This window comes from Ictalurus furcatus, chromosome 14 (genome assembly GCF_023375685.1).
Source record: "Ictalurus furcatus strain D&B chromosome 14, Billie_1.0, whole genome shotgun sequence".
Taxonomy (NCBI): Eukaryota; Metazoa; Chordata; class Actinopteri; order Siluriformes; family Ictaluridae; genus Ictalurus; species Ictalurus furcatus.
Window position 1 is genome coordinate 22,239,115 of NC_071268.1, and position 26,879 is coordinate 22,265,993.

General features: G+C 42.6%; 1 protein-coding gene across 2 annotated transcripts in view; it reads right to left on the reverse strand.

Annotated features, from left to right (window-relative positions):
• znf609a (zinc finger protein 609a) overlaps positions 1 to 26,879 on the reverse strand; it is a 121,317-nt gene that overhangs the window by 10,141 nt on the left and 84,297 nt on the right. For both annotated transcript variants that reach the window (XM_053642106.1, XM_053642107.1), the window contains exons 3-4: positions 10,720 to 10,945; positions 268 to 355 (exon numbers count right to left, since the gene is read on the reverse strand). In XM_053642106.1, the coding sequence (XP_053498081.1) occupies positions 268 to 355; positions 10,720 to 10,945 (314 nt within the window). The remainder of the gene's footprint in view (positions 1 to 267; positions 356 to 10,719; positions 10,946 to 26,879) is intronic.

Here is a 26,879-nt window from a genome sequence, read left to right on the forward strand (position 1 = left end):
ACATGCTGAAAGCTTCAGCTTTGATGCTCTGGATCAATGACGAGGAGAAAGAAAAAAAAAAAAAAATCAATTCCACCCTGATGTTGCATTTCAAAAGCACATAGTTCTGAGACATCAACCTCTGACAGAATGCTGAAAAGACGCCCTGCCACACACATGCTGGCATTGCCTGCTCTCTCTCGCTGCAGTAATGATATTAATTGCACATATTTTTGTTATGCATTTTTCATCTTTCCTCTAATGATATTCCATCATGTGTTTCGTTACCGTGGAGGGGCCCAGTCATGTCTGGTGCAGTCGAGAAGAGTGCCCACATAGGTTTTATTCCTCCAGGTGACATTCACAACCAGCATTCCTGCAACACAAAACACACAATAAACTTAAATAATACGAAGGTGCAGAATATCCCCAGAATGCAATCGAGACCATAACCGACAGTTCCTGCTTTTATAAAATACGACGTCTCGTGCAAGTTTTGAATCTGAAAATGTCCGACACATTGTTTTATATTCAGGATGCGCACATCGTTGTCTCAGTATGAGAAGCACATACTCCACTCGGGTCCATTTCTCATTTAGTACTGAGCAGCTACACAGCATACACTAGCAGAAGAAGAAGAAGAAGAAGAAGAAAAAAAAGCAACCAGCCATTAGTATGCTAGCAAGAGATGGAGCGAGTGAAGGAGAGAACTCTGGTCGGAAAATGTCCTCTACCTGACATTGCTGCAGCTCGGAAAAGCCTGTATTTTTGCATTAGGCAGGAAACACCTGAAGCATGTAAAAGAGTTTCCCTGTTCCCGAGCGCCTGAGTAGAAATGGTCTCTCCAGTGATTTGTACATTATACTGCTGACACCAATGTTTGCACACAGGGCAAGCGACAGCGACAAAGTCTTTGGTGGGAGGAAAAAAAAAACAGGAATCTATGAATGTAAAATTGGGGGGAGAGAAAAAAAAGGGTGGGAGATGATGTCAGTCATGTTTACTCGTGCATACTTAACACAAGGGGGCAGCAGCCGTCACTATTACACGTCAATTTCTGAACACTGTGTCATATTTCTCGACATCCTATTTCTTTCCTGACACGGAGGGGACCTACAGACATTCAAACACCATGTGACCGACCTTGATACAATCTCAGAAATCTCCCCTTGCTGCTTTGACATGATTTATAGTATATGTGTGGTTGAAATAACTGCTTTAGAAGCAGAAAGGTCCTGCACAAAAAGACATGAACAAGCTGCTTTTGAACAGCTTATCTAAAGCGTGCCAGGAAACAGAATCGCTTTGCTCTCACAAAGCAGCAGACCAAACCGTCCACCGTTCGGCTCAGCCTTTCGTACCACGTTTCCTTGACAACCAGAAATGTCTGAGAGCCGTTCCGACGAACCTCATTCTGGTTTCAGTGAAACGAGTGGGAAAATTGAACGCAGGCGAAAGGACGCCGTTGTTAATTCGCCTGCGTGAAGCAGACACATACAGAGAGAACACATTACATCTGCAAACAATTAGCATGACATCAGATGTTGCTGGAGCAGTAACTGTTAGTACTGAAATGATACCCGGGACCACCTACCAGGCAAGGTGCGAGAAAAAGTAAGCGGGCTGCCAATTCCGTGTCATTTCCGAAAGCGAAATGGTATTTCCAGCGGGACACAAGTCATGAGCTGAAACTTCATGGCTCATAAACGAAAGCAGAGTCTGAGCCAAGGCATTTTAGAGCTTTTTAGGACTAAAGTCCATTTCAGAGCCCATTAAAAGCCACTCAAACTGTTCCAAAACAATCCCGTAGCATAAAGGCAAGGAAAAGTCTGTGTGCTTCCAGAAACAACATGGACTGCTATATGGGTGTACAGTCAGATTGTGAATACCGGGGTGTTCGCATCAACCTTTTGAGTTTTTTTTAAATAGCTTTCACAGACCATGACCTCTGTGTCAGCCAGACCCTTAGGGGTAACCAGAGTCCGAGTCATCTGCTTTAACATGACGCTTGCACTACAGGGCAGAAGTGCTACGACCTGCAGCAGACTAATTCATAAGTCAAGAGGGAGCACAACAGGCCTCTCAGCTTTCATGCCAGAAAACACCACCCTCCTATCTCTCTCTCTCTCTCTCTCACTCATCCATGCAGAGGAGAGTTGAAGCTTTGCTATTGTGCTGCACTGCTGTTAAATCGCGTTCCTCTTGGCTCTGATTTCCACAGCGAATACTCTAAGTGCCGAATCTCTACATGATCAAACCAGCTCGGTCCTGACGCCTGGTTTTGTTGTTGTTTTTTTTTAAAAACACGCGTATACATGTACATACTCAGCCTTAAGCCACAGTTTCTTTCACAAAGAGATCCAAAATGAATAATACAGGAAGTGCATAAGGGTCCCTACGACAATACACCACGCTCTCTCTCTCTCTCTACACTACAGGCATTCTCTGACTGTCAGTGTTAAGCAGTCAGTTGAATAAGTTTCCATGCAGGTTTCGACACATTAGGAGTGTTTTCTTCACAGGAGATGACTGAGACAACAAGGTGGGGATTGGGGGCGTTGGCTGCTGGCAGCATGCAAGACAGTGAGATGTTAAACAAACCTCGGCTTCCCATCTGCTCACGATGCAGTCGTTTGCTCTCCTTTAAAAACAGCCAAATCATTAACAAAGCTTGAACTCTTTCCTTGTCTCTCCGGGGAGCAAAGCCCGAGGGCAGTTGGTTCCCCTTATCTGAGGACATTCTTAAGACATCACACATTTCCTTGCTCTTTGGCACGAGGAGCCTGTTAAAAACTTTTGCAATCAATGTAACTGTGGAAATTGTCATCGGCCAGAAGAACCATTTAGAACTAACTCAGCGACCCGAAATTAAATATGATCTTTACAGTTCTCACTATTAAAATTCCCAGCTTCATACCTCGTTGTTTTCGATTACGTTACACACAAAAATTGATCCGCTCTACATGTGTGTATTTAACAAAAAATACATGAGAGGGGAAAGAAAAAAACAAAACAAACCACTCTCAGAACCTAACCGTTTCTCAAACTACAACGAAATATGGCGAATTTATGATTCTCAGACGCCTCATTTCATTCAAGAAAACTGTTTTTTAGAACACGAAATGGGCGAACACACTTGCTTAGTAAATCCCAGTGTGGAGAGTAGCTCTTTGTGCAAGTGTCGGCTGTTTTTCACGCTTGCGGTGTGGGACTCTCCACGGCTGTTTTGCATACCTCTGTGCAGCCTGGCTGCCAAGAACAGCAAATTGGTGCAGCAGACAAGCCCGAACGTAGACAAAGCTTAGGCACAGGGCTCAGAGAAGAACTAACCAACACACAGCATTTGGCAGCAGACAAAGCTTTTCTCATCTTCCTTCCTTCAAAAGGACACGTAGCATTCTTTTTATACAAATGTTTATACGAGTGTTTAGACAAGTGTTTTATGTGTCCTCATTAAGAAGCCAGTTCACAAGTCCCGTATAATTCTACTACTCCATTAATAACCGATAGTGCTCAAAGAGCCTATTCTTAAAATTCTTCAAAGAGAAAGAAAGAAAATAAGGAGTTTGGAGGTTAACTAATGGCTGTTTTGAAGCCCTCTTGAAACCAGTCTAGTCACACTTGTCACTACAGTAACTCATGCTGGAACGGAAGCGTCTGCCTCTTCCAGCGTATTAGACCAGAGTCCTAAAATTCCACCCACTACCCCTGCACCTCTGAGCAACAAAGAGGGCCACCTCAATCGCCATGGGGCCTTTAGTTCATCTTCCCCCTGAACCCCCATCAAAGAATACCTTAATGGCAACAAAGACCTGACAACTGACAAGCACCATAGAAAAACAGGGGCAGGTGCCTCCCTCCTCCCTGCCTGGGTCACTGGTTCAATTTTCCCACTGAAGAGCTGCATTAATGGGCAAGCAAACCCTCTTTAATCTCCCCCCTGGGGGATAAGTTCTGCAGGACTGGGGCCCACAGGCATTGACCTTGTGCCTCAAGCACATTCTCATTTAACTTGTCTTTTGGTCTAGTTCTCCCTTTCACCAGCAGACATTCAATCAGGATAAGGGGGGGGGGGGGAGCCACCTACACGCATGTTAGGAGAGGCATCACCTGCAAGCATCTTTCGTTTACAAATCGCCTTGAAACCCGAGCTTTGAGAATGATGCGTTCTAGGATGACAGAAATAAATACAATCAAACAGTCTGCAAACGCCTCTAGAGACATGGCTAGTCAATTCTGGAATATTCGTAATGAGATGGCAAACAAAACCCAATCATTTCAAAGTGGTCAGCTATTTAATAGCAATGTCTTAAAGCCTAGAATCTATAAGTAGAGCCCCATATGCTCATTATAGGCAAAAAGAGAAAAGCTGGTGGTAAGAGATGTGAATTTTATAAGGTTTGATCTTCCAACCTGCTCACTCTGGTGGCTGCCTCTTCTGATTATACGGGTCATACAACCAAGGTGAGCATGTCCCCTGGGAACAAGAGGGGATGGGAAGGAAGCGGGAGGGAGGCTGAAAGCCTCTCTTTTGTAATAACCATACTGGTGATTTAGCACAGCTGAGTAGCTTGTGGTCAATGGAAGTGCTGACAAATGCACCGCACCCCCAGGCCATTTTCTTTGGACTTCGACAGGAAGCTGTATGGAAGTCCCATAAACCCCGATGTGAGGTGAGAAAGTAGGCAGATCTCAGAACTGAGACAGTAACACTACAACCTCACATTTAGAGTCGATTTGTCTAGTTGGCAATCCTTCAGATTGTTGACGCAAAAACCAAAACACGCATGAGAGTTAAATATCGTGAACTCAAAGACGCCGGTCTTTAACGTTAAAGAAAAAGAGATGTTAAGATGACCTTCGTGTAAAATCTAAGCGTTTTCATTTCAGACGTAATAACAAAATACAAGCTAACACGCAAGGCAAGGGCAATGTTTCTTTTCTTTTGCTTCAGAAATACGATCAGAGCTACGATTCGCTAATAAAGTGTCGTTTTCAAGATTACAATACAGCCGAGTTCAGTATGGGCGAGCGGTAGCTTCTCCTCGGTAGATCTGGTTTCTGTCCGCAGTGCACGTGTGGAGGATAACGTGCTTGGAACGGAGCTCAAGCAGCTGCTTAAACGAGGATCGATGAAGATGGAAACAGCAATTCATTAATAAAAGCAGGGAAAATAATTATTACTTCATGCAGGCATTCTTTGAGCAAGACCAGATTTCAGACAAATGTACTGCTGTTTAAATTCTTCTCAAAGTATATGACGTGTGCTGAATCACATCAGATTATCGGAGGGTGTCCGTGTTTATGACGCACTGTGCTAAGTTGCTATTGCAATTAGTTTTGCAAATCACGGACAAGAACCTCCACAGGAACATTCACAAGGAAATCAGTTTTGACTGACACCGCACTACACCCTTCACGTGCCGAAGCTTGTGGCCTGAAAACTGTCCGAAAGACATACACCCGGAGGATCCGAGACGCCTATTACTATGACAATGATACCTATTTTAATGCTCTTATTTCTTTGAAGGATGAAAGACTTGTATGAAAGGTTGTATGTTTTCTTGATAATTACTCATCTTTTTGAATAAAGGTGCACGGCATGGCTTGGAGCCGTGTGCGAGACGCTGTTTATTTGAAACAGGAATTGGTTACAGACTTCAGACTGTGTGAGTTGTGGATGGAAAAAGATCCCTCCTCATGATTAGCAGCATTGACCCAGTTCTGTTATTAAAACACCAGGAACCCAGAAGTCTGTTAAACTTCTAAATTGCATATATGGAAAAATACATGTGCGAACAACTGATTTCTTGCAGCATTCTGATGTAATTCATCAGTTCATACAAGAGCTCGGTAGGAACTACTCTGTAACCCAAACAGCCACCGTCTGAAACCGTGAAATAGTCAAACAACTGGTGTGGCTACGCGTAATAAACGAAATAAATAAATCAAACCCTCTACATTACGGATGTCACACAAACTTGTCCACATGATAACCAGAACAAAATGGACACCAATCATCCTTCAGGAGAAGCAATTCTGATCCACATTAGATTTGCTTGAAAACAAAAGGACTCTAAAAAGCAGCCTTTGCTTGAGCAGGTCTTTCATCAGGGCGCTGGCACAAAATCGTTGGCACAGCCCTCACCGCCTCAGCCAGAGAGCAACGCGCCAGCCTGCAATGGGGAAGGATTTTCTGGGGCGACACTTCAGCAGCAATAAACTTTCAGAGGATTTGGAGCTGACATTTCCAACTGTCAGCATGTGGTGCCTGTGTGAGCTGAAGCTCTGCTGGCCCAACCCCAGGGTCACTGCAGTATCACCGACAAGAGATTTGTGTCCTTATGCCACCTTCAAAAAATACCACTCCTTTTTATTCTCTCCAAGTGCATCTCGCTTTCTTTATGCTGCTCTCAAATCAACGTCTTCTCTTTCTTGTCATCCTTCAGCCTCTCAGTCCCGCTGCTTTCAGCAAATCCTCTCGTCACTATTGTGGCTCCCAGTGTGACCATGGGGAGCTGTCAGGCATCCTGGGCTACTGACTGAAAGAGGTCATAGATGGTAGGTCACGGTTTCCTTCCCCCCGCCCCCCCCTCCCAGCCTCTACACTTCACTGTGATGGCCCAGCATGAGGGCGCTCCATTGATCCACACATCTCTCTAAATACACCATGCCGAAAGGTCAGCATTTGGTAGTCAAATTCTGCAGCAAAAGGTTGCTCAGCCTTTGGGTGAAAATGAACATGACTTCAATTAAAGAGGAAAGCATTTTGGGTGGCGATCATGTTCTAGAAACTGAGCAAATCTCCAACTCGTTAGGGATCTGTTCAACGGATTAACAGCAAGTGATCAATTATTGGTTAATTACAAAAACACAATGCGGATTTTCACGTGATTACAATTATAAGGCATTTAATTGATTACTTCTAAATAAGACAGTTTCCATGGGGTTTTTTTCCCTGTATGTGAGGGCTAATTACTTCAAAAATGCGAAAATTGGAAAAAGGAAATAAATTGGATTTACGATTAAAAAACAATGACCTTGCCTCAGGTGTTATCACTGTTTGCAGGACTAAGACCGATAAGATGTAAAAAAACAAACAAACAAACAAAAAAAGAAAACAACAAACAAAAAACTTTGTCTATCTAACACAAGACTAGGCTAGTTTGGTGTTGCTAGCCAAGGGGAGGCACAGCTAAGCTATCATTGTATGGTAGCTGCTACAGTGCCACGCACAGTCTGTCCTGAAGCTCTGCTCATATCATGTTCACGTATACTGGAACTCGTATAGACATTTACACACCTCGTTCTCCTGCACAGAATCAGAGGATATTAGTGGTTCAGTTTCAATGCCTTTACTGGTATAAAATAAAAAAAATAAATAAATAGGCATGTATCCCCCCCCTCCCCCCCCACACTAAATGATAATGTGAATTGAAATCGATCAGCCAATAACAGACGAGTATTTCCACATATTTTCCTGTAAACCCTGTCTGATTGGTCTCGCCGCCGTTCACTGAAGATACAAAATTACAACACTGCTGTCTTCTTTTACGGACGTTCAGTTATGTAGTAACGAACCGCTTCATGTGGAGAATTATTCAGGGTTAAAGAAAAACTCTTTGGGGCTACAGAGCTCTGAACGCCCAGGCCAGGTTACGCCCCTGGTAGGTCATAGTAAATATCAATAGTGCTAGCTCTGTGGATACGCTAATGTACTTACAGTTTCTACAAAGAGACTATATACGCCAATGCATCCACTTAGCTATTTTGTAAAATATGCCATTGGTTATGTTTACACTTTGAGAGCCAGGACTGGTTAACTGTCTCACACCATCTCATTATATGATGCACGATGAGAGTCGAAGCGAAGATCATTTCAGCAGCCCTGACAGACTCGCTACCAGCAGCCCCGTAATTCCAGCAGTGAAATGGCACTGACAGCAACTACACACTCTCTGGCTATTGCTCATCTCCTCAGTGCTCTCTGGAGGCAGCTTTAGACTTTTCTCTGGCTTATTTTCCACATTTGTCAAGCGGAGGCTGCTGCACCACGATGAGACCTCTGGGGCTCAAGCACTACTAACACTGCATGAGAGGTACTGAAGTACTAGAAACGAGGCGGTGAATCACCAAGGGGCTGCGAAGCAGAGTCCTAGAGCAGGGGAACACACTGGCAGAAGATGGAAAGAGCAAAGTAGTTGTACATCCTCCCCATCCTCCTGTCAGGTTAGCCCAGAGCGACCGAAATGTACCCGCGCTCTGCAGTTAATGGAATGCGTGGGAGCCGGAAAGTAGGTGGGCTGGCTCGTGTTTGAAATTGCTGTGATTCTGAATACCGCATTGCAATTTAAAAGAAATCGGTCATTAGTGGGACTCGGAATAAGAATTTGAGGAAGAGATTCAACGGTAAACATTTCAGCAGCACCACAGTTTACTTAGGTCACCATAATTAGATTTGCCAATGGAGGACAGTAGCAAAAAATTTAGCTTCTTGCTTTCCAAAAAAACACCGCGCTGCAGGTTGACTGTAAACAAAGGGCGTTTACGCTTTCTTTATCGTTAGCGCTCATCTCAGTCTCTCACAGCGTTGAAACAAATGAACAACCCGTGCGGTGGATTCATGCCCGAGCGTGCACGTGGGACACAAAAGCCGCTGTTCTGCCAGTGACCCAACAGCCTCGGCTGGAGGATAACAAAACAGCAGTGTTTCAGGTTTATTGGACATGTTGTCTTTCATCTGGAAAGACACTTAGGTTTACAACAGAAACCACTCAAATGCAAATGCCTAAAATAAAAAGGCATGCCGTTGTGCCAGAGCTATTTCTGAGCTGGCAACGCAGCAAGTGTCTGCCTTGCCCTGGACAAATCTTACACTGTTACAGACAGATGAAAATGGGCTGTGTGACAAACTGATATTATTTTCATAAACCTGTGTGTTCTATGCATTCCAGTCCTGCCAAGTTATTGAACCATATAGATCTCTCTCACTCTTTACAAATATATGAAAAAATAAGTACACCCCATGGAAATTGTTGGTTTTTTGACATATTTTGGATCCGTCACATGGAAAAAAGCAAGTACACCCCGACATTTTTCACACCTTCGAATCCATAAAATTTGAATCAGGTGTTCAACATTGGCTGCTTAAGGAGTGCATGTGGAACTGGTCTTATTTATACCCCTCTCATGTCTAGTGTCTGATGATCCCTTTGTTATTGAGGTGTGTGGTGTCATCATGCCAAGATCTAAAGAGATCTGAAAGGCCTTCAGAAAAAAGGCTGTGGATGCTTATGAGTCTGGCAAAGGATTTAAAAAGATCTCCAAATTATTTGAAATACATCATTCCACTGTAAGAAAAATCCTCTGCAAATGGCCCAGATTTCAAACAACTGCCAATTAGTCGAGGACTGGCCGTCCCAGCAAATTCAGCCCAAGAGCAGACCGTCTGATGCAACAAGTCTCCTCCAAGAAGCCATCACAGGATCCGTCTGAAAGTTGAACCGAAAGTGGACTTTTCAACAGGATAATGATCCTAAGCACACTAGCGAATCCACCAAGGAACGGCTCAAAAAGAAGAAATGGAGGGTTATGGAATGTCCTAGTCACAGCCTGGATTTGAATATCATTGAAATGTTGTGGGGGGATGTGAAACGGGCCGTACACTCAAACATCTCGCAACTGAAAGAATATTGCATGGAAGAGTGGTCAGAAATTCCAGCAAGCCTGGTGGACAATCAGAAAAAAACACCTACAATTAAGATATTTCTGCTAAAGGGGGTACTTAATTTTTCCACAGAATAATATCACATCTATTAATATTTCTGTTGAATAATTGATTGAAAAAGCTCATTTTCCTGGTGGATTTATTCAAGTACATCAACGTATCATTAATAGACACTGTTTCAAAGAGGAACAAACGTTTGCGTGTCCAAATATGTCAAAAAAAGCCAACAATTTCCATAGGGTGTACTTATTTTTTCCACATGATTTACACACACACACACATATATGTGTGTATATATATATGTATGTATGTGTGTATATATATATATATATATATATATATATATGTGTGTGTGTGTGTATGTGTGTGTGTGTGTATGTGTATATATATATATATATATATATATATATATATATATATATATATATATATATATATACACACACACACACACACACACACACACACACACATATATATAGATAGATAGAGCATTTCATAATTCCATTCTCACTGCAGTGGAAGAGCACCACAGACATTTTGACAGCCGGTATCTGATTACAAACTGAACTAAACGTTCCGTTTATGGCACGTAAACTATCTGACAACGTGCTCAAAGCGTGGCATTCACTGTGTGAGGAAATTATTCTTAGCTAGAAATGTTTTTAGACATATTTAGGCTGAATCATTTCTTTGTGCCCAATGTGATCTTTCCTGGAAGACAAGATTAAAAATAAAATAAAACCATTTCCACATATTTGTGTTGAAATATATTTCGCTTTTCTTCAACTAGAGGTGTCAAAGCATACAGTTGCAGTCACAAAACATCGATTCATTCCAAAATCTGTTTTTTCATCTGCCAGAATTCAGTCAGAGTGGCATCCAATGGGTTTTACCCAACTGCCACACACTTCCTATATATGTAAGTGGGTCAATAAAAAGAAAGAAAGAGAAGAAAAAAAAACCCCCCAACAAAGCATGAACTACTCAACATGGTCCCTGAATCTTCTTACCGTCCTCTGTTTCTTGCCATACAATGCCTTCCAGATTGACACTGGTGCCAGGCTCACAGGGACCCAGACACTCTGGCTCGGTGGCAAGAGCCACGTCGGATGTGTTGACTGCGACTGAGCGTGTGCGGACCATGATCTGTTCACATGGAGAGGAGATATCAGTGCTGCCAACTGGAGCGAGGAGATGAAGAGGTGGAGGGACCGGCGTTGACACTGGGGAATCCATCTGCATAAAGACAGAAAGGGAACAAGCTGGGTTAAAGTTTGGGGGGAAGAAACTGATATCAACAAAATGACTATTTTAGTGTTTGAATTAAAAAATATATAATAATAATAATAATAATTGCACACAATGACAAACCTGACTCTTATAATCCATAAAGCTTCAACCAACCACTGAAGTATAAATGCAGAGCTGTTATTTGCCATGAAAAATTCTGAATCAACTGCAGAAACCCAGAGATCACCAACAATCCAACTGCCTTAATTGTGGTCGAATGATTTCTTCCTCAAAACGGACATTACTCATAAAATTACAATCAAGCCAACGCTGAAGCAGCACTAGAAACTGCACACAGGAATCCTTATAGTCCGAAAACGATGTAACTAATTAATTAAAAGCACCATTTTGAAGTCAAACTCGCACAATAAAATGTGCGTGAGGTTACATTCGGATGCCATCGTTAGCGTTCTGTAATTATAATTTAGTTACAGCATGATTCTCTATGTACATGCGATTCTCTATTTCGTTACCTTGTTCTGCACGGAAACTCAATTTGATCATCTGATTAGAGGTTAATGACTTTAAATGAGATCTCTTTAGCAAGAACTGAAGTAAGAACACACACACCAGCCTAGGTGGATACACCATCATCTACATAAGTCTTATTTTTCCAGGATATATATATATATATATATATATATATATATATATATATATATATATATATATATATATATATATAAAGAAAGGTGATTAGATTATCTGTACCTCATCTGTAACAAGCATCACAATTATTAGAAATGCAAGATGACATGTAAGGTCAAAAAACATCAGAAGTGAGTACTGGCTGCTCAACAGATTAAGAAAGCCTGGAAAAATAAATTGTATTTATATGGTGTTGCTTTACAGTAGTCTGCATTGCACATATCCCATGAGGAAAGACACTGAACCACATAAATCAAGATATAAAAAGAGGTTCCAGGAAAAAGAAAAAAAAAAAAAAGAAAGAAAAAAAAAATGTGTTAACACTGGGTGAAGAGAGGAATTTAGTTTAACAAGACACAATGGAAGAGATGTCGCAATGATTCTGCGGTAGGGAACGCCTGGATGTAGGGGCGAGACCACGAAGTATAACGACCAATGATGAATAAAAAGCCATTCGTAGTGAACGTGGCAAACGATACGTAGGCGTGTCTAAAGGATAGCGATGTGTCCGTAGCATAGTTGTTTAAATAAATACATACGGCGAGTATTACAATAGGACATGCAGGAATTTATGAAGGACGTGGACAAGAGCTTAAGGGTTTAAACCTGAATGAAAGCCAAGAGCGAATGTTTCAGTGCGATTAACTTGCGAAAGTGAGCGATGAATCACGAATTCGAGTGTTGGACTACGATCTGGACCAGAGTACTCGACTAACGAGATCTATGGCAATATGAGAAGTGTGTTGTGGCAGACGCTGACAAAGGCAGAGCTATTTATGTTCAGGGAAACAGGCAGCAGAAAGGGTCATTAATGATCCCCAAGTGAGCAATCTCAGTAGTACGGAACAGATAAAAAAGGAGCCACAGGGACGATTCACACCGCAGGCAGACATTTTTCATGCGACACAGATTCGAATTTATGTACCTTTTTCTTTCTTCTTCTTTCCCAAATTAGTGTAAATTTTAATTTAATCATTGCAATTCAACATTAATCTCAGCAGGAGTAAAGCTTTCTATACACGGACAACAATATTCCGATATTAACCCGATTAAGACGATACTCTGGTTAAGAAACTAGCATGTAAACAGCGATTACTGATGACCTTAATCCGACTAAAGTCATGCTCGAAGTAAACACAAATCGAATTAAGACGTGTGGAGTATTCCTGTTTTAGTCGCATTACAGACATGTACACACCTTAATCACACTGTTAACGTCGTGTGGGAGTTTTCACAGCATTTTGCAACAGCACACGTACACACACGGCAGTGCTCAACCGTTTGACGGCAAACAGGAGATCAGGCTGCGTCCGAAACCGCGTACTTGCCTAATATATAGTAGGAAGTGAAATACATGTATCTCAGCTACTATGAAGTAGGCAAGTACGCGGTTTGGGACGCAGCCCACGGCTTCAAGCAGTCGTCTATTTGCATGTACAGCACGACAAATAATTAACTACACTTGAAGCTTTCGTAAAATTTAAACTGAAACCCTCAAAACTGTATACGGTACCATAACGAAGACCAACTGTATGTCGATACATGAAATTCTGGAGAGAACGTCGGACGGCGTGGCGTGGGGACGCAATGACGTGTGCCGTTAATCAATCTATGTTCTATAACATGTAAAACAGGAACATGAAAGGAATATTCTAAAAGCGACTCATGTAAACACCTTAATCAGAATATTGTCTTATTCAGAATAAGCTCAATAATTAGATTACTGCTGTCCATGTAAACGTACTGATTGACTGTTGTTAAAAGAAACCAACTCTGTGCTCTGACTGTCTTTACATGTAAAAAATATGTGTAGGTTGCAAGTTGCTTTAAAACGCACGCAACGGAAAGAATAAGTCATGTAAAATTGGTTTTATTTGGGTGTAATTCAGGTCATTTCATTCAACGTTGCGAAGCCACAAAACAGATTTCAAGTAAAAAGTGACAAAACTTAAAACTTATTCTTTTCCAAAACGTGAAATGTACCGTACAAAAGGACTGTACTGAAAATGGCACACATCTTAAATAGGGTTTCTTTTTCGTCCTAGGATTTCATTCATAGTCTTGCATATATTAAACGCTATCTAAGGTATGAAACTCTCTATATTGTTGGCCATTTCTCTCAGAAGATACAACCGATGAGCACATTCGCTAAACCTCTTACTCTCTCTTTGTACAGACAGCCATCCGATATTTCTACAGCCTATCTATACTTAGTGATTGATCTAAACATATTTTTCTTAAAGATCCGAGTAAAACCGGCATTTTTAGCTCCTGGAGGAACGATGCCAAAGGCTATTATTCGTTAACATGGAAAACGGCAGAGATTACGGCCAAACATGCAAATCAATATTTAGTAACAAATGCTAGTGAAAAACCTAAGCTGGACATGCTACTACATGCCACAGACTGATGAGTTGTAATACCTAACTGAATAATCTATACAGTGACCACTAACATTTACGGCTTACGCACTGATCCTCAAACAGGAGCTCCAGGGTTGGGAATTGCCTCATCCACCAATATCTGTTCCAGAAAATATGTTGTGTGTTTCAGGCACATCCTAAGAATACTTGATAAAAATAGTCTAAACTCTGACCTCAGTTTTTTTATTTATTTGTACAGTACGTCTGTGAAGAAATCTTTGGTGCTGCAGAATCCGTCGTTATCCTTGGCCAGCGTTTTCCAATCCAGTACCTGGGCTCCATGCCAAGAGGTCCATATTTTGGCTCGTTCCCATTTACCAATGCATGTCAAAATCAGCTACTCAGTGTTTCTGATGGCTTGCAACAGAGGGCTGGATTTGAACGCTATTATACAAGACATCTTGTACCCATCAATACTCAAATAACAGCAATGAGTATTACAGTATTATAAAATAAAATAAAATAAACAACCTTTTCCCATTGAATTAGAAAACCCTCTCGTTCAGCTGTCCTATAAATGTTGCATGAGTGGCAATCCAAACTCTTAGGAAAATTTACATTTATGGGATTTGGCAGATCCAGAGCGACTTACATTTATCTCATTTATACAACTGAGCAGATGAGGGTTAAGGGCCTTGCTCAGGGGCCCTTGCGGCTGCAGCTTGGTGGTGCTGGGATTTGAACTCACGACCGTCCAATCAGAAGTCCAATCAATGTCTTAACCACTGAGCTACCACCAGCACCATCACTGGGCTAGCAAAATGCTTAGGCAATTTTATGGAAAGGTTAAAACTAGATCCTCAAAGGCTTCTTTGGTGTATGTCTTTGCAGGACCCTATACGGAGACCTAGCAAGCAGTTGATAAAAACTGACCAGGTTCAAAAATTGGACACAGACGGCTTAAAGCATGTCAGTGAATTCGATTTAATACGCCATGTCTGTTCTGACCCAGTCTTCCATGCTCGTATCGGCCCACCGTTACTACTCGCCATCAGACTGGCTCGTCCCTAAAAACCAAGAGTTAAAAAGGAACAATGTTCTCACAAACTTTAACCTACGCCATAATGAAAGGTATTGTTCAGGAACCGTGAGGACATGGAGTTCGTCGGTGACGACTCGACGTGAGATCATGCTGATGTGACAAACCATGCCGGTCACTGTTATGACAGCATAACAGCACTGCGGCAATTTGACGCTCGTTTCCTCGCCACAGCCAGCGAGCACATTTCAGTAAGAGAACAGAGGGGGGTGGCATTAATGAGCCATGCAGGAAGAGGAGCACCGGCTTTTTCCAGTTTTGCGTCTGGCTGCTTCCTCACCAGAAGCAACAAGCTCCCAGCTGTATTGAGATGAGAGAAGAAGCCTATAATTGAGGAGGCAGCTGGTGCGCTCAGCAGACGGAGGATTTCTGAGAACACCTCATGAGGATCTTACTGTCAAGGATATTATTGAGCCCATGTTGCCAGAACAGATGTCTGCACTTGCGGGACGAGAAGTAGTTTATGCGCAAAATATGAAGCGAAATTAACCAGTCACCCGAGTTAGTAACTCGCGCAAGAACGTTAAACACGTTATTGGAATCCGAAACCTTTAAACACTCACCCATAAACGGTCTTCACAAACAATCCTCCGTTCTCAGAGGCACTGTGAGACGTGCGAGGGTCACACACTTTAATTTTAGCCACATCTTGCCAGTAAGCCTTGCAGGACTGCTTTATTACATAAAAGGACAAGGGTTTCTTTGGGGCTGTGGAATGTTAATCCTGTTGAACAGCAGCAGGCAGCAGTCATTCTTCAGCAGCTTTTATGAGCGCGGTGTGGTGGACGGCTGGGACGTGTAAGTGCATTCCAAGCTAAGTTCCTTTTTAGACACACTGGCATGCTGTTAGCTGGGCTTAATTCATTGGCCACACTTGTCACTTCGTTCTGGCAGGCAATAAGAAACCAAGCAAACTACCAGTATAAATCAGCATTCACTTTGTTTCCATTGTTCGGGCAAATAAAAGTATTCCAAGGCAACAGAGAAATAAAAACTGGAATATTGACGAATCAGATGAGGCCCAGCAGAATGAACCCTTTTCACTGGGCAACCCTGAGCTCCGAAGTATTTGGTGATCCAGAAGAGTATTAGGAATAAAAAGAAACAAAATTTTTCAATTCTGCACTAAAATATTTCACGTACATGCGACGAAATCCCAGACCTACATGATAACCCAAACACTGAATTTTCTAGAACAATGTTTTACAACATTTGCAAGGACTTTGGTACCACACATGATTTTATGGAGATGCCAATGATCCTGACCCGTTCTGCTCTCCGGACCTGCCTGATCGGTCCTGATGCCCTACCTCTGGATGGCGCTCTCATCAGCTGGAGGATACAGCCTGGAGATTGCTGAGGACGGTACCGCTTGAAGTACCAAGGAAATGGTTTTGACCTCAATTCCACATGGACATTCTCGCTATGGTTGCTGGGACTACGGCTGTTGCGATGGCCTCGGGACTGCGATTACCACATGCAGTTTCACTCAGGTCTCCTTTAGTGAACAGTGAACTAGTTCAACAGACAGACTTCATGTTAAAACCATAATGAACTTTCTTTTACTTTCACACTATCCGTTGTTACCCAGATGAGGACGGGCTCCCTTCTGAGTCTGGTTCCTCTCAAGGTTTCTTCCTCATATCATCTTAGGGAGTTTTTCCTCGCCATCGTCGACACCGGCTCGCTCAATAGGGATAAATTCACACACTTAAAACCTGTATCCTGTGTTTATATGTTTCTGTAGAGCTGCTTTGAGACAATGTCCATTGTTAAAAGCGTTATACAAATAAAAATTTAATTGGTATCCATCAAAAAAATGCACTCCTTGCTAAAGACGTGTTGACCAACAACGTGCACGTGAGGCGTAAAAATGACGTTCCGCTGTCTGTTAAAGAAGTTAACCCGAGAGTTACGTTTGACACACTGATGTAGCCAATGTGTCAGCCAATAGGTATGGTCAGGGGTGTGTCTTCAGTCATCATGCAAACGATGAGTAAGATGGAGGAGAATCTAATGTATTTGTTCTAGGGGTCACACTCGAAAGTGCAATCCAGCACTATGGACATGGTTTACATAACTACACAGGTCTATCAGGTAAAACAAGATACATGTATTTCATCTAAAAATGATCTCCGTCTACGAACACACTTACGGCAAACCAGCAGCACAAACAGCCTTCACACTCTGCTGTTCTCGCGGACAAAACTCGTACACGAGACCTGAATCAAAGAACCATCAGTCAGAAAAAGCAGTTAGTTTAAATAGATAGTTTAAAAACATCCGATGTTCAGGGCCGATTATATCCCGTCAATCAAAAGAGGGCGGGGGAAAACATCCATTTTGTGCTGTGTGTAAAGATGATGTCTCTTGTGTGGAATGACAACAAAACTGCAGTTTGTAATCTCTTCACCCCTAAAATTTTACTTTAAAATTTTTCTCATATATATATATATATATATATATATATATATATATATATATATATATATATATATATATAGCACAGAAAAATATATTTGTAGAGTAGTGCATTTCATATCCAGTTAATGTTAATATATAAGAGAGTTGATGATATATTACCAGTTTGATGTTCAATGATGGAGTAGAAATGCTTTTGTTTGTGGTGAGTGAATGTGAGACTAACAGGAGGTTTTTAAGAATTCAGTCAATGTTAATATGAGTTAATAACATTCAATACGTTAAGAAATCTTACTTTAATCTTCAGAATTGAGTTCATGTGTTAATGGTAATTAGAGTAATGTGTTTTCTGTTTGAGACCAGTTACTGTGAAACAACTTGTTGAAATGGAGAGAATAAAGTTTTTATTTGTGTTTCTTTCAGAATTGTGGACTTAATTATTATTCATTTAAAAGACGGCATAAAAGACAGACGTATCGGTATATATCACTCTGAATAATCGGCTATCGGCGGAGAAATTTAGTATTTTTAGCATCTTAATTTTTTTTTGCTAAATAGCAAGTATAAACTCAAAAAAACTTTTTTTTTTTTTTTTTTTAAATGCAACCCAAACATACTGTGTGTCAAAGAAATGACTTGATATTTGATATACGATATGATATTTTCCACACTTAGCACTGCATATACTGAATAGTTGTGTATTGACATAAATATGTTTATGTAATACATAAACAAATGGAAAAAAAGAGAGGGGGAGGGGGGAGAGATAGTGACAGCGCTGCACTCAAATACATGTCTCTTGGCACACTTCCTTTAAGTAGTGTTTGCACAGGCACCTTTTCAAGCTGTTTCAATATTACAGAGCAGTGAAAGGTCACATAAAATACTTGGTAGCAGGAAAGGCATAAAAAGTGCATGGAGCTGCTGAACACATTTAGCAGTTATGTGATATGCTACATTTAACAGCCAGGAAAAATGGACCTGCGAACAGTAACAACACAGACCTCCTACATTCAAAAGCATGGTGCCTCCAGACCAGCGAGTGAACCGTTCCAAACCAAAAACCAATGCTTACAACTCTCAGGCAAGACCACCAAACACTAACCATAAGCAACTGTGTTCTGGAACGGACACGCCACCGCAACCCGAGCTCACTTTATGTTTAAGAGACGCACGCGGAGCCAAAGGCGGTGTAGGGAGGTGCAGCTGGAGAACAGGCACTGGAAACAAGACCTAAATTAATACGGAACCGAAGCGGCAGCGACAGCAGTGTTCAATAAAAACAAAGTCCGCTTCCTGGCTCCGGTTCTGTTTTGTGGTTTTAAACACACCATTAGCGGTTCAGAGCTAGTTTTTCTTCAAGGAGTTTTGGTTTTTGCCAAGTTTGCGTACACTGGCCCTGCTCTCGGTCCACACCCTGGCTCTCTAAACCCTGCTTTGTGGTTAACATACAATTAAGATTTTCAAACAACTGACATTCGACAGTCAAAAGATGGCTTAGTTGGCTTCTTAATCTGGGCTGATGACAAGCCTTACCAATAGCCACCAATAACTACACTTCTCAAGCCTTGCAACAAGAATTCATTCAAGACACGAGTGAAGGACTAGTCTTTTTTTTTTAGCGTTCGTACAAGCCAGCAGGGTTTACCTTGTTCGGTTTGAGGCTTGACATGTAGAAACACACTGTCATCTGACAGCATGAATCATGGCTGGTAAAACATATTTCATTTGCATGAAATACTCCATCACTGGGTTGGACTAGCATACGCTTTTGCACGGTCTTGAGCTTGGAATGTGGGGAAATTCACCGAATTAATAAACTGTATAACTCACCGATCCCATCGGCTATTCTGTAGTTATGCGTGACGAGGTTTTACGAGGTAAAACTTTTTCAGGGTATTCCCTGAAAAATGTTCAGCAGCAGAATTTAATGCAATTTTTGAGGAACTTTAAGTAGGAGATTGTATACGTCATTCAGGACCAAAAGGGCATCACATGACATCCCTCCATGTCGCGGGAGTAGCGTGCGTAAGGAGCATGAGTACTGCCTTACGGAATCTCAGGCTACGTCCACATTAATCTGGATAAATTTGAAAACGCACCTTTTTCCTCTATGTTTTGTCCTCCATGCTGAGACGTCGGTTTTGTCTGGCGAAAGCAGAGCCTTTCGAAAAAACACTCTCCCAAGCGGATACATTTGGAAAAAACAAAAACAGCAGCAAAAAAACGGTGTTTTCGTGTTGTAGTGTGGACTGACGAAACGGAGCTATTCAAAAACGATGGCGTATTTTTAGTCAGGTCACCGGTCATGTGACCCGTTCGACTCGGTGGACGACGACGACCCGTTTTCACCTGCCTTTGCAACTTTATAGTCTTGGGTTTCTCCAACTCCACATCTTCGTCTGTCTGCGTAAACAACCCGGTGCTTTTCCTCAACATTGCCACATTCACTTGAAGACATGGAAAGTAAACAAACCCTGTCGGAAATGGCACAGGCCAAAGCTTCTTACGTTTTTACTCGCGCGCATTATATTTATGCAAGTGTTTCAGACGTTTCAATGTGTACACATCTGTACCATACCTGTATACCATACACATCTGTACCATACCTGTATACCATACACACCTGCACCATACCTGTATATCATACACATCTGTACCATACCTGTATACCATACACACCTGCACCATACCTGTATACCATACACACCTGTACCATACCTGTATACCATACACATCTGTACCATACACATCTGTACCATACCTGTATACCATACACACCTGTACCATACCTGTATACCATACACATCTGTACCATACACATCTGTACCATACCTGTATACCATACACACCTGTACCATACCTGTATACCATACACACCTGTACAATACACATCTGTACCATACCTGTATACCATACACATCTGTACCATACCTGTATACCGTACACATCTGTAACATACCTGTATACCATACACACCTGTACAATACACATCTGTACCATACCTGTATACCATACACATCTGTACCATACCTGTATACCGTACACATCTGTAACATACCTGTATACCATACACATCTGTACAATACACACCTGTACCATACCTGTATACCATACACATCTGTAACATACCTGTATACCATACATATCTGTACCATACCTGTATACCATATACACCTGTACCATACACATCTGTACCATACCTGTATAGTGCTTCAACCACAGAAGCGGATTTCTCAAAACATTTAAGAAAAAAAAATTATATTATAAATTTATATATAAAAATATAAAAGCGATGGAAGTGGATTTGGAAGTGTTCTAGAGAAAGTCTCCTCTATGGTATGAGGAAAAAAACCCCTCTAGTTAGGAAGTGAGAACAAACATCTTTATCAATGGAAAACCCCACAATGGCATGATTTCACTTTCTTAGTGCCATACACTGAAGGACAGGAGCTTTGAAAAGAGTCATTTAACCCCGTCTGAGAATCTGAGTCAGGGCTCGGTCAGCGGGGGAGGAGAAAAGAAAAGAAAAAAAAAAAGTAGTTCAGGTCAGGTCAAATGTTGCTGTTAGCCACTGCACAAGCCCCAAGGGTGGAAAAAGTACATCTGCTCAACAAGTCTCTAATGTTAACCAGAGAAACCACAAGGCTGTCTTTTTATTACTATAAAACAAAAAGGGAGGGGGAAAAAGGAAATAAAAACAGATGAACAGTGACCGAATAGCTGAAATAACGTCTACTGTGATACGAGCTGTGTTGGGACGGGGGTGGGGTACGGGCACTGCAAACAAAGAACCGTGGACGCGTTCGATCTCCACAGATTGTAGATAGATTTATACTACACCGCTGTTGAATGATCCAGTCCAGCTGGGCAAAATATTTAAGGATTCGTTTTTCTAATTTTCGAACCCTAACTCTGACGGTAAGTAATGGGGTTGCAAAGCAAAATCGCGGGTTTATATTAACGTCCTCGTTCTAGTACGGCATCGTTTCTATAGTAACGACTCGTCATCCGAGACGTCTACGGCGGACGCGCCGCATAATCGGTGTGTGTCTAGTGAGAAATACGTTTAAAAACGCAGTGATATTTAACAAAGAAAAATGCGTTTCTGTACTTAACAAGTTGTTTATTTAACATTCACGGAAGGAGTCTCTAGTGTCGGTGTTTGAAGTTTTTCCGTCTTCACGATAGAGGACTTTGTGCTTTCTCTATCTGAATGATGGTTTATAGCAGCGATAACCTAAGTGTTAACAGGAACTAGCTTGTCTCGTGGATGTTTTACTAGTTTTAAAAAAGGTATTTGTTGGCAAAAGATGAACAAAACGCTTCAGAACATGCTGTACATATAATCCACTGATGGCTGCTGTTGTGTTTTATGCCTAACACACTCTGCCGCAACAACAACAACAACAACAACAACAACAACAACAACAACATGCCTTCAGATGTTGAAAATTGAGTTAGAGGGCATTTTCACACCTGGCTCGTTTGGAGCGTTTGTCTCGGAACCTGATGCGTTTTCTCAGTTGGTTCGGTCCGTTTAGACGTACACGCAGCACAGCAATCGCGCTCGGATCTGCACCGAAACAACCGCTCGTTCAGGTGGTCTCAGCCCGACTGCAAACGAACTCTGGAGCGGATCGCTTGTGGTGAGAAAGCAATCCGACCCAACAGACCGAAGTACCAAACCTGTATAGCAATGCACGATGGGAACCGCGTTATGTAAAAAGTAACATGAATCGCGGTTTAACCTGGACCGAAGACGAGGTAAAATCCCTCGCTGAAATTTGATCTGAACACGTTTCTGAACAAAAACGCATAAAGGCCGAAATTTGCAAGGTGTTTCTTGAGTGTCTCAAGGAGATGGGCTTTGATCGAGCCGTGAAACATCGATTCCCGCTCAAACTGATCAATTATAATAACTACAGCTAAAAAGAAAAGCCTCGCTGAGCTGCTGTCCATCCGTCTCGAAGGATGACCGCTATGGGGAGAAACCCGGAACATGAACAGGCACAATCTGACCAATCAGAGGACAGTTTACTCACATGTGACAGTGGTGGCTTGCCGGTTAAGGCTCTGGGTTACTGATCGGAAGGTCGGGGGATCAAGCCCCAGCGCTGCCAAGCTGCCACTGTTGGGCCCTTGAGCAAGGCCCTTAACCCTCTCTGCTAGCAGGGGCGCTGGATCATGGCTGACCCTGCGCTCTGACCCCAACTTCCTGACATGCTGGGGTATGCGAAAAAAAGAATTTCACTGTGCTGTAATGTATACGTGATCAATGATTATTCAAGCTCATTATCATGATCATAAACACATTCCGGTACGCTTTGAAATGTTGCCAAAGGAAAAATTCAGCATGATCATTTTAAGTCTTTGTTTCGGAACGAAATGCAGATCTACAGGTCTGAAAACGCCCGTAGTGTTTATCTGAAGCGCAAAGCCGGTTTAACACCAGATCTGTGCACAGGTTACGTCCGTTTTCCAGATAAAATCTACAGACTCCATCTCTCCGCACCGTGATTATAAAGCGCTGCCTTCCATCTACAAAACGGTTTCATTTTCAGCCCTTAAAATAACAACAAGATCTATCAGAACAGCAGCCGTGCTCAAGCAGCGTGGATCCCTATCGATCTAGACAGACTTCTTAACTGGACCCCCCGATGGTGTTGACGCAGTTTAACTAATGGCACTAATGTTTAGAAAGACTACGTTCGAAACACCCTTCCACGTTAACACCATTAATCCGGGCTACATCGACGACGCACCGCTCACACACTCGGGACAGAAGCGTTCGGAAAGACTTGAAAAAGACGTCCACTCGTCGAACTCGCATCCTGAGCACGACAGAAATAAAGAAATCTATGAAATGTCGCCGAGGTTGACTGCGAGGACGAAGGCGGGCGGAGACGCTGCTTTGTTTTTCTTCCAAGATTCCGGCGCGCGAGAAAACAAGCGCGTCTGAAAGGCAAGCGACTGCTGGAAAAGAAACAAAGAACAGAGAAAACCACATATTTGGCCATTAAATAGAAACACTTTCGCACAGCTAGCCAAAACACACAGCTTTAGGCTGGTGCGTTCTCTCTTTCCTTTCCTTGTTCCCTCCAGACCTTTTTGGTCTTGGTTGCAAACCGCACAAGGTGTAAGGCACACAACGTGAGCCGCCAACATTACAAAAAGAAAATGAGACCGATACAGCGATCAGGCTGACTCACTCCTACGGTTTTCTGAAGACAGAGGCACAATGAAACGCTGTTGGAACTAGGGTTGCACGGTATATCGGTACTACGGTAGTATCGCGATACTAAAGCTTGAAAATATCGCCGCATAATGCCACTATTTTTAAACGGTAGTATCGTAAACCCGAGTACTTCTCGACTCAACACTGCGTACGCCCGATGAGCCTACATAATAAATGACGCGACTGAGAAGAACGTCAACCAAAATATTGTTTCTTTTTGTTCAAACCCAAGCGTGAGAATAATCGAGAGATCAAGAGATATAATATGCGTATACGGTTTTTTGGGGTTTTTTTGGGCAGTACTTGCTTGTGTTAGGCTCGAGGTGGCTACAGACCAGAATACATAGTAATACCTCCAAGTCATAAAACAAATCGGGCAACAAGCCACCCTGACCTATAATTAGAGAGCAGGAGTCGCTGAAAATCTGATTCATGGAAACCGAAAGCTCTCTGTAATTTGAGTTGAGCGTGGCCGCTCGAGGCAGCCCTGCTGACCACATTTGAGGTGCTAAATCGGTAAGTGTGGAGATGCCAAACCCCCGAGTCTGACGGTTGGAAAGGCAGGTCGAGCAGCACGCAATTCAAGCGACATGCTGCAATATCAGTCCAGCACACACACACACACACACAAACACACACAAACACACACACAACCACACAACTGTCACAAAGCTTACATGACTGTTAACCGCAAGCCTCCTGCAACCCAAGTCTTTTGATTTCAGTCTTACAGCAGAAACAAAAAAAAAACAAAAAAAAAACACAGCTCTAGAGCATGCTGGAAACCCCCCACTGATGCTGAAAGTAACACCTCAGGGGAAAATAGCTTGGAAACAGTAGACGCATGAGCCAAATAAATTCATCAAGAAGCCTTTCAACTCTATAGTAAAACAACACGAGGACAAGCAAGGAAGGAAATAGAAGCTTAAGCGAAAACAAAAAAAAAAAAAAAAGGAGCCAGGAGTTATGTAGAATGGGATCGTGAGCGAATCAGGTCAGGCCTCTCCACTTTCGTCCTCCACCTCCCTTTAACCTACGTTCAAAAGAGCCCTATTACTCGCGACGACTTCTCATTAAACGTGCAGAGTAGGTTTTTCAAAAGCCAGCGTACGGGCTCCGAAGTGACCGTCTCGCTCTTACATAAAGAACGCCACGATTATACCAGGTTCCGTCGCTCGAAAAAGGGGCAGAGCCAGGGTTCACACAACGCCGCGAGCGAGTCATTCGAGATGCAAAACGATAGCTGATTTGAGTGAGCCGTCTCACCTTACGCACTTGAAAAGAACTGCTCTCATCGTAGCACGGCGGCTTGAGAAAGGAGAATTTTTCCACCTGACTTCGCGCAGGCACCGGATCCCTGCAGGTTTCCTGTTAGGGTCTTGTCAAGATGAAGAGTGGAAGTGGCCTTTGTATGAGGCTCTACCCAATGCCGGCTCTCGGTGCTCTCGCGACGTGGGAGCCTGCCGTGGCAGACGAGAGTCGCACGGGGGAACAGGTGAAGAGGAAAGCGGTGGGCAGGAAGAGCCCGTCTGGGTAATCTACATACCAGAGAGTGTAACCAACTCACATCAACTAGCATGCAGAGTGGGTGTGCAAGACGTCTCAGAGTGATGCAATCAGTGCGAGCGTTATACACTTTTTTAACCCAGCGCATCACCAATAACATATTTAATAATTTATACGGACCATCAGATGTGGTCGCGACATTGTAAATAAAACTGATTTAAATATGGGGGGGTGGGGATTTTTTACATTTTTCAAACAGTAGGTCATTAAGGATTAAATCACAAGCTTTGAATTTAATACACGCTACAGATTAGTCCCTGCCCTGCTAAATTAAATTACGAGCCAATGATAAGTTCGGTGCCAAACAGTGTTTGGCAGCCTGCGAGTTTGGCTCCCCATTGTTCAGCTGCAGAATTACGTGTACAAGGCCAAGCCCAGGGCCTTATGGGAAAGGAGGACGGGGAGGGGGAGGGGGAGGGGGGAGCGGGGACGGGGGCGAGGTATTGGGGGCTGGGTATCTCAGCAGGGTGTTTCCCTAAGCTTCCCCTACCCTTAAGAACAGCTGCAGGGAATCCAATCACCTGCTGTTGAGACGAAAGACAGCCACACGTCCTGACATCACAAAGAAACCAGATCTAGATGGAAGTAATTAATCAGGCTTCAACAAAAGGTATAAAAGGTGTTGCTGGTCTCCGGTACTAAAATCCGTACGTTTACACGTCCGAGCCGATGTTTACCTGACGAGAGAGAGAGAGGCGTCCCTGTATCCGAGGGACGAAACAAACAAAAGGTGAACGCACGACAGAAGGTGGCTGCCTCCCTCCACTGCCGAGATAATAACTGCTCACTTTTGAGTGGGTATGAGGTGTGTGTGTGTAGAGAGAGGGGGAGAGAGAGAGAGAGAGAGAGAGAGAGAGAGAGGTGATAGTGTAGCGCATGGAAAATGAAAATTCTAGCAGGAAGTAAGGAGTGGCAATCTCACTAACACCTGCGCTCTGTTGCTAGCAACCGCAAGTCTGCTCTCTGCAAACCAACAGAGGCTCGGGGGCTAATTTGGGGACCAACTGAAAAGAACCTCGGAGACGCTGCAGCTATTCCCTTACACGCGATGTAGTGTTACAAACCAGGCTTTTTAGGCATTTGATTAAGAAACTGTGGCTGTGAAAATATTCTTCTAGAGTCTTCTCTTCTGAACAAAATGAAACAACAACAACAAAAAAAACCTAATAAAACAACAACAAAAACAACAACAACAACAACGTGTTATATTCCTTTTAAAATGCCCGTTCCTTTGCATTAAATCTTTCCAGGCAAGTGATCCTCCTGAATAAATCGCAAGGTTCACTGCAAACAAACAAATAAATAAATAAATAAATAAATAAATAAAAGAAATACAATTTCAGGCCCTGCAACAAAAAGCATTACTGAGCTCTTGTGACGGTTTCTGAAAGGGGTTAAGGTTTGGACTCTGACTGGGCCACTCGACCCCGGTTTATTTCACAGAGCTGCAGGCTTTCATCATCGACTTCACTGTAACGCGCATCGCTTCCACTTCAAACTAACAAACCTGCTCATCCGTTGCTGCTGAACTCTCCATAGCGTGCG